The sequence below is a fragment of the Camelus ferus genome, chromosome 19 (genome assembly GCF_009834535.1).
Source record: "Camelus ferus isolate YT-003-E chromosome 19, BCGSAC_Cfer_1.0, whole genome shotgun sequence".
Lineage (NCBI taxonomy): Eukaryota > Metazoa > Chordata > Mammalia > Artiodactyla > Camelidae > Camelus > Camelus ferus.
Window position 1 is genome coordinate 35,928,704 of NC_045714.1, and position 18,472 is coordinate 35,947,175.

Below are 18,472 nucleotides of genomic sequence, written 5' to 3' on the forward strand. Positions count from 1 at the left end.
TCCCAGAATGCCTCAGGCCCACAGCCAGTTCCCGCACCTCGCGAGACTCCGCCCAGCCCCTTTCCCGAACGACTGCCTGTCCCCCTTCCTTACCGAGCTCTGCGCAGGGCGGAGAAAGGGAGGGGAGGGCGGAAAAGACGGACCGCGAGGCACTCCGGGAAGTGTGGTCCAAGCGTTTCACGCAGCCATATTCTTCCGGAGCGGGGGAGGCCAGAGAGGCAGCCGGGACTACGACTCCCAGCCGCCCTTTCGGTTTGTTTTTGTTCAAAAAAAAAAAACCCACACTCCCCCTCCTCACTCTTCACACACACTCACACACACCCACGGCGGACACGCACACACCCGGGCGCCGAAGGGAAAGCCGCGTCTTGCCTCCCCACCCTGCCGCCAGTCCCGTCTTGTCCCTCCAGCAGAGCGGGAAAACGGAGGCCGGAGCCGTGACCTCTGACCCCGTGGTTATGCGGAGCCGCCGCATTCCTTAGCGATCGCGGGGCTACTGCCTCCGCCGCCGCCGCCGCCGCCGCCACCGCGGGTGACTGACGCAGCGCGGGCGCGTGGAGCCGCCACCCCTCCCCCACCGCCGCCCTCGCGCCGGGTCTCGCGCCAGCCGGTCCCCGCGCGCCCGCCCCTTCTCTCCGGCCGCACCCGAGTCCTCGCGCGCCGCCGCCGCCACGCGCCCCCCGCCGCCGCCGCCGCCGCCACCGCCGCCCCAGCCCCGTGCCGCCGCCGCCCCAGCCCGCCCCGCCCGGAGGTCCCGCGTGGAGCCGCCGCCGTCGGGGAGGAGGAGGATGAAGGACAAACAGAAGAGGAAGAAGGAGCGCACGTGGGCCGAGGCCGCGCGCCTGGTGAGGCGGGCCGCCGAAGGGGGCTCGGTGGGGGGCGGGGGGGGTGGGCTCGCCGAGCACTCCCCACCGGGAGGGGGGAGGGGCGAAGCCCTGCCCACCGCAGGAGGGGGCGGGCCACCTTCCTCCAAGAACGGGACAAACCCTCAAGGCGTTGGGTGGGGAGAGGTCCCCCGCCGGGTCGATGTGGCGCTTTTTTCTGCAGCCCCCCCCCCAAATTCCTGCGGAGGGGCGAGCTGGCTGGCCGGCTCCTCCCACTCCGGGCGGCGGGGCCCCAGCCTCCCTTCCCCCACTATTTGGCAGCGTCTGGGGGTCTGGGGAAGCTTCGTTTATGCACTCGGGGGAGTTAGGTTTCCGGGAAGGGTCGGAAGCTCCTCCCTCGCTTCCTGGTGGGCAGTGGGGTGGTGCGTTTGATTCCAGGGGTGGGAAAGAGCCCCTTCATTTCAAGGACGCAAGTGGCATTTTGAGCTTTCGCAATCTAAACCAGGTGTGTGGATAGAAGGAATTGCTTACTCCCAGCTTGAACCCTGAGCCGTGGTTCTCAAACTTTAGTGTCCTGTGGGGACACCTGGGGAGGTTGTTAGGAATGCTCATTCCTAGGGCCCCACTTAAAACCTGCTGAATCTGAGATCCCGGAGTAGAGCCTGAGTATCATTTGAATCACCTTTCCAGGTTGGTTGTAATGCAGGTCGTCCAGGGGCCACACTTTGAGAACTGCTGACTGGACTTCAGAAGCTAGACTGGAGATAGGCACTCTGCAGAGAACTAGCTACACTTCGCAAAGAATGTGTGTGTTCTCTATTCCTTAGTGTCCTGGTGCATGTATACATGAAGTGTTGGATAAAGATCAACAGTCTCTGTTTGAAGATACACTGAGGACTTAGCAAAGGAGAGAGTAATTTGAATACTTGAAACAGCCTGGTGAGGGGGGAGTTGTGAATTTGCTGTTCTGAAAGCATCAGAGGACTTGCAAGTGAAGTATTTTTCTTTTGGATTTGCACCCACAAAGCCAAGACACTTTGAGACATGTTCTTATAAAATCTTGCTGATGACAATAGTAACAGGTTATACTTGTTTCAGATGTCACTTCCTCAGAATTGTCACAGAGCAGGGTTATAGTGCAGATAGCATAATTGTCTCTTGACACCCTGTAGTTTATTTGTAATTGCTGTAATTCACTTTTAATGATGAATGAAGCTCAACCTTCTAATCTTTCATTTTATTGGGAAATGTGGTTCCTGCCTCAAAGGTGTTGTGCAAAAAAAATGATGTATTGGAGCTTTTTACAAATTTGTGGTGTGCATTTTTCTTTCTCAGAGCCTGTAAAACTCAGTTATTGACTTAAAAGAACTAACACTGTTTGATTTGTAGAATTTTCACTGGTGTACCTGCCATCTTCCTGAGGCATTTGTTGCCCAAGGAACAGAAATAGCAATTAGTTTGTGCGCTGAAGTTTTGCGTTTCAGTTAATTTGTTTTGGTTTGGGATATGAAATTTGAAGATTTTGACATTCCTAAATATTTTTTTCTGATTTAGTCAAATCTAAAGCTAGATCTGATTTAGTCAAATCGAAGCTTTGGTTAGCTTTCAGGATCTCTTGGAAATTTCAGGATTTCTCCAGTGTTGCTTCACCTGGAAACAAATTTTGGCCTGAAGGAGGGTAGAGGAGAGCCCAAAGGATGTGCTTTTTCTCCTCAAGATTGAGTCTTGGGTGTTGATTGAAATTCTCCTCAGTTTCTGTTACCCAGGTGTTTATGACTCTGGGCACCAAAAGGAAATTTACTTGCCAGAGTTTTCCTTGTTTGAGGTAGGTGAAAGTACCTTTAAATCCTGTGTTATTTATGTCCTGGCAGAATTCTAAAGTCTGCTTGTCTCAAAGCTCTGTTGACTCTTACCAGTTGAAAGACTCTAGGAATTTGGTGTCCACTATTCTGTTAAGCTTCTTTAGGTTCTTGAATTTACTGTGATCTGCACTCCAGTATCCAGGTTGCTATTTCTGTTTTGTCATTGGCTCAACTCATGCCAGATTATCCCAGTAATTTCTTTCTCTTCTATGGTTCTTCATTTAAAAAATATTACTATGAATAGGAATTACTTTGTGGTGCACTTAAACATGTGAAAGATAACTCTTGGGAACATGGTGTGTAATTTTTGCATATTTTAAATTGTTTATTTTTTGTTTGTTTAGAATTTCTGTCCCTTTGGATGAGACCCATTGGTGGGTGAGGGGAACTTTTAGACTTCTCTCATTTAAAAAAAAAATTCTGTAACAAACCAAATGCTGGAGAGTTTGTGAGAGCATACACTGGGTAGAGAGAAGCTTGACTCTAGTGATCTGTAATGGTAGGGCAGTAGATTAGATCTAATTACTCTTTGGACAGGTGAATTTGGAGTGCTTGCCGTGGAATCAGATGCACTTGCTTGGGGGCAGTTTCATATTGCTCCTGACCTTGCTCAGATTGGTGGCTAGAGTAATACCAGGAATCCTTTTAAAAACTATTTTGGTAGAGAAAGAAGAAACTTCTGGAAAATTTCAGTAGTGTAGTAAACCTCAGGGGATTGATTTTTGCAGATGTTAATTATGTTGAGAAGTAGATGTTCTTTTAAACATTTCGTATTTGTCTTTCCTAGATGTAAGAGGTAGTCTTTAGGAGGTTTAGAGGGTTGGATGGGTATGAATTCTCCTGCTTGTTAGGAACAATTTGTTTGGGAGAAATAGCTGAGTGGGTTTCCCTTTAAACCGAATGCCCTTAAATGGATTCTCCCTGGCTTTGAGAAACTCTTCATTGTGTGCTTTATCTTTCACTTTGATTCATGACTGACCATTCTTACATCAAACATTTTTTTTCCCTTTGAAGTAGGAGAAGAGATACTTTTTTTTTTCAAGTGTACTCCAGAAACACAGAGACTAGGGATAGAACACTGCTGAATTGTTCTTACACTAAAAGCTGGAGGCATATACAGTTTTAATAAAAGTGAATACTTTCTATCTTTTGATGTAACTTCCCTTTAGAGATTTTGTTTCCTCTGTCTTAGATTCTCAGGCTCTTCCTGACTGCAATTTAAATAACTGGTAACTAATTTTTCAGAGGCATGCTTCTTAAAAAAATTATCATACAAAAATTCACCAGCTCAGCTCACAGTTAGTATCAAAGAAGCTATATCAGTGGCAGTGAATATTAGTAGCTTGTACCAGGGTTTACTGTGGGTTTGTTCAAGTCAACACTGCTTAATTTGGCACTTAGGTTCTTGGAATACAAAGATGGATATAAGGTTTGCCCTTGAGGAGCTTATTGTCTTTTGGGATGGAGAAGGTCCAGACACGTGAATAGGATTTTATTACAGGCCTGGCAGGTGTCATTATAGATGTATAAATGGTAATAGACATCCTGGTTCCTGCATATTGTCTAGGTGTAATTATGAATAATTCCTCCTTTTACTCTCAAGTGTCCTGCTTTGAAGGGTAAATTACATGTGTTGTGCAACTGTGGGACACTGTTTAACTCTTTGCAGCAAAGTGCAGAGACGGCTTCCTGGAGGAAGGTGCTTTCCAAACTAAATCTTGAAGGGTGAGTAGGAGTTAGGCCCATCAGAGAGACCATAAGTAGGAGCTGATGACAAAAAATAGGAGAATGTGTGTGCTTATTTGCAAGGTGGAGCGTGTGGAAATTGGGTAGCCCTACATGTAGTTATTGGAACATAAAGTTCATGGAGCATCAGTTTGGCAATCCTTTAGAGAGACAGATAGAGACCAGATTGTGAGGGCCTTGTATGCCAGGCCAGCACACACCCACTTTATGCCAGGCACTTATTTACATTATCTCTAATCTATAAAACAACTCTGAGAGAGGGAGCATCAGTATCCTTCCCTCACAAATGAGGTCACCTAAGCTCAGAGTGGGTAGGTAACTTGCCCAGGATTAGAAGGCTAGAATTTGAATCCACATCTGTCTGGTTTTAAAGCCTGTGCTTTTCCAGTGGGCTAGTGGCCTCTGGAAGCTTCAGTCTTCCAGTGTGTGATTAGGTTGCTATTGAAGGATTTTCAAGTAGGAAAATGATGAGGGCAAGTTTGTTTTGTTGGGCTGACCTCAGGCTCTAGCAGGTTTAAGTTCTGCAGAAGCAGAGATTTAGTCTTGTTTACTGATGAATTCCTAGAGTTGTCTGTGATATAAAGTAAATATTTCATGTATTTCTTGAATGAAGGATGGCAGCAGAGTAAGAATTTGAGGAAAGCAGGGCTGATTGCAGGGATATTAGTGAAGAGGCTGTTGTGTTGGGGCAGGTAAGAAACCAGCTGTGGGAACTAAGGGACAGGCGAGAGTGAAGGATGATGCCGAGAGGCTGCCATCCAAGGTAAGGAGTATTAGAAGAAGAAGGGAGATGAGTTAGAATTGCTGAGTAGATAAATTAGGGTGGAGATGAAATAGAGTAAATGATCACAGGGCATGCCCCGGACAGAACTGAATATTTGAGTCTGAAGCTTGGGGAGAAATCCAGGTAGAGGTGGAGATTTGGGAGTTATCAGAAGTTAGGTAGTAGTTGAAGCTGTGGGAGATAATGTTACTCAAGGGGAATATAGAACTTGAGCTAAGAGACTAAGAATGGGACCATGGTAAATAGGGGTTTTAGTTTGGCACCTACATCTCCAAAACTTAAATTCCTTTAGTGCTGAGGGCTCGTATTCTTCCATAGAGAGATCCTTCACAGCAGTCCTGTGACACTTCTTGCTTTACATTGACAGAGCAATACAGTACTCGGTTGTTATGCTTGTTAAATGTTAAATGACTGCAGGATGTTAGTGGGGTTTGGACTAACCTCAGCAGCGGTGCTGGTAGCGACAGAACAGAGATACCGACAGCCTGTCTTTCCTCCCTGAGAAGGGTAGCACGTCAAACAGTTCAGCTTCTTATAGTGAGAGAGCTCTACTTGCTCACTGAGACACTACTGCTGTGACTTAGTTATAGATGTTGCTAACATAAATGGGATGATCCATTTCTCATTGTTTTGCTTGTACCAATCATATAGAATCACAGTATTATGCTGCCAAATGGCAAAATGTACTGTGGCAGTGAACACCAGAATTTCACAGCCTACCTGCGAAAGTCATCATTTAAAAATATGAGTACTAATGTAAGTACAACACAAGGAATATAGCCAATGTTTTATAATAACTGTAAATGGAGTATAACCTTGAAAAATTGTGACTCACTGTATTGTACACCTTTTAATTATGTAATATTATACATCAATTATATTTTAATTTGAAAATTCTTTAAAATATAAAATAAAGAAGGAAATATCTTTATTCCTTAAAAAAGGTACTAATCAAACTCTTGAAAGAAAATCTGAATGCATTTTTGTCTTATACTTTATTGTGTAGCACGATGTATACTGTGGTTCAGCCATATTAATAACATCAAGTTAAACATCAAGTAACCAAGGTTTCTAAAGCCCCACATTATCATAGTGTGTGCTAAGAAGATGTCTGTTTTCAGAATTGAGAATTAGAATAGTTCAGCTAATTGTCACTTTCAGCAGCTAGATTGATATATATGTAATTTGGTTTTGGAAGTAATTTTAACTTGGGAAAAACCAAATTGTCAGCAGTCATATCTCATAGCAGAATTGTAGCCCATGGTATATACTGATGGACAAAAATGGAAATTGCACACCAAAATCAGAACATTTATATTTCTTCAGGTACTAGAAAACTACTCAGATGCTCCAATGACACCAAAACAGATTCTGCAGGTCATCGAGGCAGAAGGACTAAAGGAAATGAGGTTTGTGTTGCTCTTGTTAATGTGAGGGTTTCATAGGCCATGTCTTTCTGTATTTATGTAGTGATGTGAGAAAGTCTACGTGTGCACGTGTGTGTGTGTATACCCATGCTCTGTCTGGTGGTGGTGTGGAACTCTCTCTCGTGTTGTGTGTCCTCCGAGTGGAGGGTGGGAGTGGGTGAACATCTGTGTGTTTTCATTGGAGGTGCAGCAGCTTTCCCGATCCTTGCTCTCCCATACATTTCTACATGAAGCTTGTTTTCTGTGTAAGGAGTCAGCGTATTTTCTCTTATATTCTGTTTTGCAAGTTTCAGTGACAGAGCAGGGACAGACTCTGACAGGCTCAATTGTATCTAAAACTACCCTTCTCTCTATACCGTCTTTCTGAAGTACTGTGTTTTAGGAGCAAAGAAGTGTGGTCTCATCACTAAGAAAACCACTGAATTTTTCCCCCACTGATTTTAGCCATTTGTGAAATGAATATACTAAATTTGGGGGTGACCTTGATTTTGTTACCTTGTGATGTATTTTTCTTAGAGACGCAACAAGTTAGAAATATGAACAGAATTACAGGCATGAGCAAAAAAAAACCAGTGACTGTCCTTAATCTTTTCTCTCCTCACCCCAACCTTTTTTTTTTTTTTTTAATTTAAATGAACAGAGCACAACACAGTCCCTTCTTGGGTACATGTAAACAGTAAACAGTACATGTTTTGCTGGTTAAGCTTTAGCTGTTTGAAATTGATCTTTTGGGGTCAAAAGATCCTCACTTTCCAGTTGTCAGTTCAAACATTCTCCAGTTGACATTTTGTGGGGAGGGAAGATCAGGATTGTCTAGATCACATTCATTTAAATAGTACCTGTGCACTGTGTAGTGTTATAATTGTGGCTTTTTTGTTTGTTTTTATGGGCTGTTTTCCATCATGCTGGTGTCTGTACTGCTGTTGGACCACTATGCCTACAGAAGGTAAATTAGTCCCTTTGGAACAGATGGAATTGAGAACCTTAACTTGTTTCTGCTTCTAGCTCTTATAGGAATTATGAAGTAGTCATGGTGTCTGATCATAAGTGAGCAGCTCTATAATTTGTAGACAGAGGTATAGTGTGTAGGAGTCACACTGTTCCAAGGACTCTGCCAGTATGCCGTTCCCCCTTGTAGCCGAGATGGTTAGCACACCCACGTGATACTCCAGATTCTCCAGAAAGGTTTCTTTTAGAGACAGGTTCTTGGTGACTTTTTTTTTTTTTTTTTTTTTTTGCATCCAAGGCAGAATAAGTATAGTAGGGGTTTTTTTTAATGGCTTTTTTAGACTCAGAATTTATTTTTAACACTGTGCATAAATTAGGGCCTCTAGTTCTGAGAAATGTGAAGGGGCTTCAGATACTTATATTTATTTAACAAGCTGGGGAGAGGGATGAGAAGGTGCACAGGTGAACTCTAGCACTACCATGTTAGTGCCAAACCCAGTTAATAATGGGCATTTGTCTGTATTCTTGACAGTTTTCTTACTTTAAGATTCAGTAAGCCTCTAATTCACATGAACCGTTATTGTTTTGTGACCTACTGTTGTAGCAGGGACCATGAAATAACGAATATGCCATCTTTTTTTAGTTTAATGTTTGAGCATTACTGGGTGCTAAATCCATTTGACTTACTTTTCTTTTTATATTCAAATTTAAATTATTAAATTATCCTGGGTAGATGTAAAATAAAATCCATCTTTCTTCCTTCCCAACAGAGAAAATGCAAATGAAATACTGTTCCTTTTGTGTGCGTATTAGAAAATGTTCGGGGGGAGGGTACAGCTCAAGTGGTAGGGTGCATGCTTGGCATGCGTGAGGTCCTGGGTTCAACCCCCAGTACCGCCTCTAAAAATAAATAATAAACCTAATTACCCTCTCTCCAAAAGAAACAAACAAAATATTTATCTAGAAAGAAAAAGTGTGCGTATTTTTTTGGGCTAGCACCATTGATTCTGTGGTCTTTGTGTTGAAAGTGTTACGTGGCAGTTTCTGAGCATGATATGCAAGTTGAAATGTAGAGCCTAGGAAGTGCTTGATTTCGTTTTTAATTAACATTAAAACTTAACTTAAAAATTTTAATGAAAATATTGGGTAATTTTTTTAACTCAGTATACTTGAAAAATCATTGTGCAGTTTTTCTAAATTTCTTGAGAATTTGGTTCATATTGTCAAAAGGCACTAAAGAAGTCCCAGTTGTGGAGCAGGAATATCACACAGTGTCTTAGCCCAGAGCTCTCTAGGTGTGATTTATGCGAATTTCGTTTGTTACTCTTTTGTTCCTTTCAAAGTAGAATTCTTGTCATAGGATCTTTTCTATATTTCTTCCTCTTCTTGATTTAAGAATGAGTTGGAAGGTATTAGATCTTAGTAGGCATATTGATTTATATGACCTTCTTCATCCTTGCGTGTTTTTACAGTGGGACATCCCCTCTCGCATGTCTTAATGCCATGCTACATTCCAATTCAAGAGGAGCAGAGGGGTTGTTTTATAAACTTCCTGGCCGAATCAGCCTTTTTACACTCAAGGTAAGTAATATAAACTCTGCTTTAGTGCAGTGGTTCTTAAATTTTTATTGTGTGTAAGAATCAGCTGGTAGGTGTGGAATGAGGCCCATGAATTTGCATGTCTAATAGGCAGGCAGGTGATGCTGATGCTGTTGGTCCTAAGTGGCACATTGATTGAGATGTTCTAGTGTGAACAGGGTCTTAGGAATTATTTAGCCATTATGTCTTTATTTAGCTTTTTTTATATCTTTGCAGATTGTATGCAGTAGAGGGATAAGTACGTGTGTCTTAATTAGTATTTTGTTTGTAATAATATTGTGAAGGATCAGTTACCAGGCAACTATGTTTCCTACTCTATGGAAAATAACTGAAATGTGAAAAATACTTGTGGAAATTCCGAAACTCATTAGCATTTACTAAGTGACAGAGATTACAAAGGAAGAGAACTTAAATCAGGTAGGGTTCATAATAAAGCTTAAATGGAGCCGAAATGAACAGCCTAATTATTTTTCTACCATTTGTAATATATATATCGCTGTCATTCAAACCAAGGGTTGGCAGATTTTTTTCTGTAAAGGACCAGATAAATAAATTTTGTGTACCACACTATCTCTGTCATAACCATTCAACTCTGCCATTGAAGCAGGAAAGCAGCCACAGACAATGCACAAGTGAATGGGCATGGATGTGTTCCAGTAAAACTTTATTTATAATAACTAGTGGGCTGGATTTGGCTTAGGGCTGTAGTTTGCTGACTCCTTATTTGGACATAGTTGACTTGTTGATGGTTACAAATCTGAAAATTTGATGCTGATCCTTATAATCTTCCATAATGTAGTTACAAATTGCAGTAGTCCATATGCAGGCTTTTCCCTTTTAGTTTTGTCTTCTTAATAGACTTGTTTTCTTCAGTTAAATCAGAATTAAACAAATACCAACTATATAACCCGTGGTCATAAACTTGATCTTTAGGTATGTATCAAATGTGTCTTATGTTCAGATTCTGTGCTGTTTTCTATATTGTTTTTATTTGTAATATTTTGAACTTTAAAAGGCAGTATAATGTAATGTCAGGAACTGAGCCTTGGAAGAGACAGAGTCCTGAGTTCAAAATCTAGCTTTGTAACCTGACACAGATTCCCTGACACAGTCAGTCCTTAATAAATAGTAGCCTGTATGGTATCCCTTTAGGTTTCTTATCCTTAATTGTTTTATAATGGCATTTTTCTATTATATATTATTTTGTATATGTATATAGTAGTTATATATAATTACATGTAGTTATAATTACATGTATTACAGATATGCTTGTTAATAGAACATTTCTATTTTAAGAAGGAGAAATACCTTTTTCTATGAACACTGAAAGATGGGAACTGAGTTTTGTCTTTGAAATTTGGCTGTGGGCAGAATTTGCATAGTCCATGCTTAATAAATATTTGAACTAAATTAAATTTCTTGATTTTAATATATCTGAGTAAACTCCATTGTATGAATTTGCTGTAAGCTTAGGGGTGTCCTGTTAGTCTGCAGCCTGTGTCTGAGATTCATCGATTGAACATGTGCTCAGCACGTTCTCTGATGCGTGTTTGGCTTTATGTTGCTTAGTCTTCATAGTGTCTTGGTCATTGGAGTGGTACATCACCTCTCTTGATACTTTTTGTGCTCTTTTTAGGTTGATGGTTTGCTTGTCTGGTTCCCCCCAGTGAGACTGTAAACTCCTTGAGGGCAGAGAGTAGGTCTTATGCATTTCATTATCCACCAGGATACTGTATAAAGTAGTCACCAATAAGCACATGTTTAATGAATGAACTTGTGAATGGCTGCATTTTGGTACTTCATTATTATCCTTTTGTTTTGACGTTTGATGATAAATACTGCTTATAATCTTGATGAAATTATTCCTAGACCTGCCTCTGGTATCTAGCTCACAGCCAAAATGAAAGGTGTTTCCTGCTGTAGCTTTGTTAGAATTTTAGCTTGGTTGATTATCCAAGTATGTCTTCTAAGATTTTGACCTGTTTATAAAGCAATATATGCAAATGCAACAAAGCAAAATGCAACAAGCAAAAGTGGAGGTAACCCATAAATTATGCTATTTGTAGCCTAAATAATAATTTATATTAATAATATTTGAAAAAATTGGATTATACTTTTCTTACAGCTTTGCTACTTGATTTATTCAGTTAATGTATTTGACATGATGGTACGTACAGACAGATCTTAGTCCTTTTAAAGATTGTTGAAGGATTCTAGATTCCAGGTTATGAATGTGTGGTAATTATTAGTTTTATTAATTGCCTCATTACCATTGCACTATCTTCCAGAAGTTGTGTGGTTATTTACTTTGTTATTTGGGAATGAATACGAAAGGATACTAAAAACCAGCTGATTACCATCCTGATCACCTGAGAACCCAGGTCTGCCTGGTAAACATTTGAATCCAGTGTGGTGCATTTTAACCTTTTTTCACCTCCATTTTTTTATTTTGAAAGAATTTCAAACCTACAGAAAAATTGTAGTACTGCAGTGAACACATTGCCCATCTAGCTTTCTTCCTAATTGTTACAAGTTTGCCACATTTTCTTTATCTCTCTCTGCATATGTATGCTTTTTTTCCAGAATCATTTGAAAGTATTAACTAGTACTGGCACTTCACTCCAAAATATTTTAGAATGTGTGTCTTAAGAACAAGGACATGATCCTACATAACCATGGTATCATTATTATAGACAAGCTTAACAATGATACAGTAGTATATATAGTCCATACTCAAATTTTCTCTAGTTCTAAAAATATTCTTTATGGCTTATTTTCTAAATCCAGCACCCCATCAAGAAGCATGCATTACATTTGGTTGTCATGTCTCTTTAATCTCCTTAATGTAGAACAATTCCCTTGCCTTGTTTTGTACTTCATGGCATTAATACTTTTGAATAGTCCAGGTCAGTTGCCCTGTAGAATTCAATACATTTTTCAAGGACTAATAAACACGTAGAAATCTTGGTTATTTCCCGACTCCTTTATGTTTGTGCCACTAGATTGTGTCTACTATTCCAATTTGTAGCCCAGAGCCACTCAGTGGTCTACCTAAGGGTAGTTTGGTCAGAATCTTACCTGTAATAAGGGACAGGGAGACATAAATTATTAACTCGTATTTCTCATTTTTTCCTTTTTCAAGGTGGTAATGACACCCCTGAAGTTCTGTGGCATTTTCTTTGCCTAATTTTTTTTTTCTCACGTGTTAAGGAAAAGCGTGTTCAGAATAGCTTGGTGGTTTTTCTCCCCGCTGCTTGGAAATCTCTTCTAGTGGGCCATCAGGTCAGAAACCACGTATTTTTGCTACTTAGTTGAAAATAGGAATTTTTTCAGTTCTGGATACGTTTCTGTGGCCTTATCTATGATTACCAAAGCTTTACTGATAAACTGGAGTCTTTTTGAGCTGGCCACAGGGTTCCTTTTCCGATAAAAGTTGTTCTGGGTAATGTGATGGTACATTTGACACTTTATGTATAGATGCTTGCATCAGGCCTCAGAGCTAGTCCTCAGGGATGGATGGGATAGATGAAATCTATCCATGCTTTGAATTCTTGATTTGAGTTGCTTCTCATAAGCTTTTACTGAACTCAGCTGTCAATGTCTATCATTGCCTGGTTAGCGGTAGGATTTATATTATTTTTACACTTAGGATTTCCCATCCTTATAAAACCAGTGAGAGCTCCTTTATAGTGTTCTACATCTTTAGGACTTTCACATTGAACTTCTTTGCTTTTTCTGACTAGTTGATTGTGTCATTGGTGAGGTTAGCCTGGGTTGGTGAGTCATTCCAGAACTCACTGTCAGGCATAACTGCAGTCATCTGAATATTGTTCAGTTTTATTGTGGAATGATGCTCAAATCAAGATATCACTTACGGCTGTTTGCACTTCATCATACCTCATGTGGTGTTACAGGGCTCAGCCTTCTGGGTCCTTTAATTCAATTAACAGGCCCAGTTGAATCCTTTTAATATGTAGAATATTTTTTAAAAAATCTTGGTGAAAGATATAGATGATTACACTTAAAGTATCCATCCATTAAAATCCACAGTTTGCAAATAAAAGAGAGGAAAAAGCAAATGGAGGAAGAGAAGGAAGTAGTTATTGCAGTTTCGCAGTGTTATTCATAGAACTACAATTAAATTATTCACTTACAAATCCATACTTAGAGCAATTCCAAAACTATTTATATTACCATTAAATACTGAGGAGGAAACATGGAGGAAGTGTGGGCTTTGATACAGTAAAATCATGGAGTCTGTCATTTGAGAGGCAGTATCCGAATCCATGTTGATTTCTGATTGGTGCACAGCAAGCAGAGTGGTCTTTTAAAAATGCAGATCTCATCGTACCACCGTCCTGCCTGGCCCTTGCCTACCTCTGTGATCTGCTCTCTTAGCACTTTCCCCCTGGTCATTATACTTCAGCCACTCTGGCCTTTGCTTGTTTCTCAAACACCCCAAACTTGTGTCTACCTCAGGGCCCTTGTACTTGCTAGCCCCTCTGTCTGGATTGCTCTGGAGTAACTTCTTGTCATTTGGTTGTTTTCTCCAAAAGTATCTTCTCAGTAAAGTTTTCTCTAACTACTAATCCCAATTCCACAGCATTATGGGGATTTTTGTTTGTTTCACGGCCCTACCTTGTTTATCTGGTTACTTGGTTATTGTTTGCCTCCCTCTACTAGAATGTCAGTGCAGGGGCTTTGTTTTTACCGTATCTCCTGTGTCTGGCACGTAATACAGGTACATAATAAATCTTGGCTGAGTGAAAAGTAAAAGATAACATCATCAAAATCTTAAGCCAGCTAGTTCTTGTAATTCACCTTTTATTATATAATGCATATTCTGGGTTTTTTTTTTCTTCTCAGCAAGTTGACTTCTGAGAACCCTTTTTTTTCCCCTTGCCCTCTTTAGAGCAGTTCTACATAAATCTGTGAAAGAATCTGCTGACACTAGAAATAAATCTTTCCCAGGCTATGGCCATAGTCTGGTTTTTCTAATTGCTGAAGGCAGAAACTGAGCCGTTAGAAACAGTTTAAATGTTTTAGGTATGTTTTAGATAATTGTGTTATTCTTTTAGAGTTTTGAACTTTGATCATCATCTTTGTTAGAGAAAAGAATTTCGATATTCATATAAAATGGTGGTGACATTTTTAGACAATGTCTTTTATAGTCTGTGTTAGCCTTATCAAATATATGATCTTTTTAATGCTTAGAATCCTAGAATTTTAGTGTGGGAGGGCCTCTCAAGTCATCCAATTCATTTTCATATTACTGATAGAAATCGGAGCTTCTAATAGATTAAATGATTTATCTCTGACCATATATCCTTGTGACAAATGCATGTGGCTGAGTTTGGACTAGAACCCAGGGCCTCACCTTTTGAATTTGATTTCTTTTCATTATGTCAATTTAGAATAAAGAGTTTTTCTTTAGGTTTTGTGACCTCTGGTCACTTCATCTTTTTGAAGTGTCTTAAGAGTTCCTTGATATTTTTCAAAATGTTTATTGTATTCTCTTTAATGGAAATTCTTACAATTGTTAAGCCAAAGTAGCTTTTCATATCCTTAGATGTGAGCTCTTTAGTAATGGCTGGTTGGTTTGAATTTCTGCACTCTGCATTAATTATATTGGCATTTCTGATTGTAGTCATTCTTTTTTATACCAGAATGAGCGTTACATGGTGGTAGTAAGAGCACTGGACTAGGATAGAGGTCTGGGTTCCAGCATAGTGCCTCAGGTCTTACTAAATACCACCATCGATGCGTCTTTGTCTCCAACACTGAGACATTAATATAGATTGGTTGTTTAAATACTTCAGGTGTAAAACCCTTTATCTCATGAAATGGAGCTGTACAATGTAAATAGATAACTGTGAAACTGCTCTGGTTGAAACAAGCATGGAGGCCCAGCTTCTCCATTTCTCATGGAGTCTGCCATCCCCATCCCATGCCTCAAGCAGCCAAGGCATCTTTTCCAGACCCTGGAGCTCTGTCGAAAACCTCCTTGAGTAAAAACTCAGTAAAGATCTTTCCTGTGGTCACATTCTGGTATCTAGACTATTTTGTGTGAAAAGTAAGTCAGCTTGGATATTTTTCTTTCCTGTTCTTTTATGGTGCATCTAGTATTTACTAGAGGCTGACTGTTTTATTGCAAACACTGTTCCACTCTGTTCTGAATAGAAAGCAGTACCATTTGCTCTGGTTAATGGTAGTAGCAGTTTGGTCTTGATGGAGGCTTTGACCCCTCAGTTGGTAAAGAGTTTCTTATTTGAGTAATTCTCAAGGGCCACTTGGATCTGCCTTTGAAAAATGGGATATTCCATTGTCTGACAGGATTCTCAGCCAGCTCAGAGAGGAAAGAGAACTTAATTGTTACAGGAGCCCTGGTCAGACTCGGGTTTGATGCCTGAAAGATGCCTTTTGTCCTTCTGCCTCCTGTTACCTTACAGTTCAAAGCCCTGTAAGAATGAAGTGGCCAATGGTAAACGTCAGGGAACAGAGGTTTGGAAAGCACTGTCACTGGAATGATTTTGTGTAGCTCAGAGAAGTGGGCAGGATGATAAATTCAAGGTTTCTAAAGTGATACATATATATTATATATATATATATATATATATATATATATATATATATATATATATATATATATTAATGTATTTTTTTAACAAAAAAGTTACAAACATTTTTAAAATACGATTTTTAAAGGACTAGGATTCTAGGAAAAGGATTGTGTATGCCGCAGGCTTCCTTGGGACTGTGTGTGAAAAAATACTTAAACTTTTCTTTGTCAGCCAATATGAAAACTTCATTTGATCTCTTCTCAGTCCTCCATATCAGACTTTTGTCTGAGCAACTTGTTTAAGAAAGTTGCTTCAAAAAAAAAAGAAGAAATTTGCTTCTTATTCTAGCTTAGCTAAATCTGGAAGAAAAGATGGAAACTGATGTTTAGTTGAGTGCTAACTATATTCCAGACAGGCATCAGACTCCTCACATCGGTCTTTTTGAAACATAAATAATGTTTCCTACTCCTGTACTAGTAGGGCAACAGCCTGAAAGAGCTTAAGTAAATGGTACAAAATCACATTTTTGGTTGAGAAATTGATATTTAACACATGGAGGACAGATTAGGGTGTTCTCAGTTTCTACCAGATGAGTTAGTTCTCACTTGTTTGAGATGTATACTCAAGGTTCTGAAAGAATAACTTCAAATGCTTTGTATCATGAGGCAGGAGAAGAATGGGGAGCAAAAAAGATGTCTCTTTTCTTCTGAAAGATGCTGTCTTTTTTGATTCAGTTTTACTAGATGGGCTTTGAAATGTCTGCCTTTAAGTGTCAGGTAATCCTTTTGTTTTACTTTTTCTCTTTGGCTCTTTATGCCAGTTTTTCTTTGGTAAATTAACTCCTGACAGTTCTTTTAAAACTGCCCCTCTCCCTAAAGTATTTCTATTGCCACCTTATTCTGAGTTAGCCTCATATGCTGGATACTGAAATAGCTCCTGCCTGGTCTGCTTGCTTTCACTTTTGCATCCTCAGAATCCAGTTTGCTCCTTTGTAATCTACACAGCAGCCTGGGGGATTTTTTTTAGAAAACATCTGATTATGACACATTTCTGTTTGATTCCTGGCAATGGTTTCCCATGGCATTTACCAAAAATCCAAACCTTACTCAATCACACTGCCCTTCTTTCTGTTCTTTGAATTCCTTAAGCTCTTTCAAGTTTTAGGGTCTCCATTTGGAACTCTTCCCTCCACTTTTGCCTGGTTCAACTTAATGGGTCTCAACTTAAATGTCAGGGGCCTTCTCTCTGAATTGGGTTTTCCCATGTGCCCTGAACTATATTTCTTTTCACTTACAAGTTTATAATTATATGTAATTATTTGGGTGATTGCTATGTCTCTTCTGACTAGGCCTTCAGGTCAGAGAATCTGTATTACTTTGTTCTTGGCTATATTAACATCTGTCATAGTAGGTGCTTAATAAATATTTGTTGGGTAAATGCAATGGAAAAACACATAGAGGGAGATTATTATGACTTGATTGGTAGCAGTTCTCTATGCTGAATAGTTGAATTGGTTCAAAATAGCAATTTTTAGTATCAAAATTGAAATATAGTATGGAATGTTTACCAGGATCTCTTTCATGAAATGGAGTATTTGAAAACCTCTGAAGTGTAAGCTTTATTTTCTCAAAAGAAAAAAAGATACTGTCCGATGTTGCTTTTTGAAATCTAGTGCTGTATTGATCCTGATCTTTTGTATGTGCCTCCCACCCCGTCTTTTTCCCACTGCATCTCCCTGAAAACTTTTAGGATCTTTTCCATGATTGTATACTTTAATGTGGGTCTTTTTCCACTCTGTGCCTTACTCAAATGTCTGATGTCTGTTGAGTTTTGGTTGAGGACTTGTTCTTGAGAGTCAGGCTGTTAAATCCTAGTGGGAAATTCAGTGCATTGTGGTTTTATGGCTTTCTTGTCTCCTGCAGCAATGGGTAGTGGTTGGAGGAGGGGTATCTATCTCCTCCTAATGCAGACAAACAGTTCCCATGTTCTCGCCTCCGTACCTCATCCCTGTCTGCTGTGGTACTGGTGTAAGTTCTGAGCTTGTCTGGAATTTAGGGGATGAATCTGCTTGATTCTTTTCAGTATCTCCCTCAGTAACACTTAGATTTCATCTTCCTTTTTTTTGCTGACTTGTCTGCTTTGCTTCTCTTGTTTCTCTGTCATGGATGACTTCCATATTTTATCTCCACTCTGGATATTCCTCCCTGAACATCAGTTGCCTACTCAATATCTCTGGTGGGATACTCGTGGCATCTCAAAATTCGCATGTACAAAACTGATTCCATGACTTCCCCGCCTCAAACCTGTTTCCCCTTTGTCTTGCATACATCGATTAGTGAGAATTTCATCTTTTAAGTTGCTTAATTAGAAACCTTGGTGTTTCCTTGGACTTTTCTTTTGCTCTCATGGCACATGTAATCATCAGTGAACCCTGTTGGCTTAACTTTCAGAATATATCCCATCTTCCCACCTCTCCCCCTGCCGCCATTCTGGTTGAAGCCACCATTATCTTTCTCTTCGGTGACTGTAATAGCTTCCTAACTGGTCTCCTTGCTTCCACTCTTGCCACTCTCCTCAGCACTGGAGCCCGGGAGATTTTTTTTAAAAAGTCAGATTGTATCCTTTCTCTGCTTGAAACCCTCCCGTGCTCAGCCACCCCACCACCCCTTTTCACTCAGGGTAAAGGCCGGAATCCGCAGAGTTGCTTGTAGTGCCCTTACAT

The 18,472-nt window shown here is 40.1% G+C and overlaps 1 protein-coding gene across 4 annotated transcripts in view; it reads left to right on the forward strand.

The window, feature by feature from the left end:
• The first annotated feature begins 691 nt into the window (after nucleotides 1-691).
• ASXL1 (ASXL transcriptional regulator 1) overlaps nucleotides 692-18,472 on the forward strand; it is a 60,633-nt gene continuing 42,852 nt past the window's right edge. The window contains exons 1-5 of one of the 4 annotated variants that reach the window (XM_032462092.1): nucleotides 692-845; nucleotides 5,868-5,972; nucleotides 6,543-6,625; nucleotides 7,587-7,589; nucleotides 9,064-9,172. In XM_032462092.1, coding sequence (XP_032317983.1) covers nucleotides 789-845; nucleotides 5,868-5,972; nucleotides 6,543-6,625; nucleotides 7,587-7,589; nucleotides 9,064-9,172 — 357 coding nt within the window. In that variant the 5' untranslated portion in view covers nucleotides 692-788. Of the gene's footprint in view, nucleotides 846-5,867; nucleotides 5,973-6,121; nucleotides 6,626-7,586; nucleotides 7,590-9,063; nucleotides 9,173-18,472 lie in introns of those variants that run through there. The other 3 variants (XM_032462094.1, XM_032462091.1, XM_032462093.1) reach the window with 3 other exon arrangements.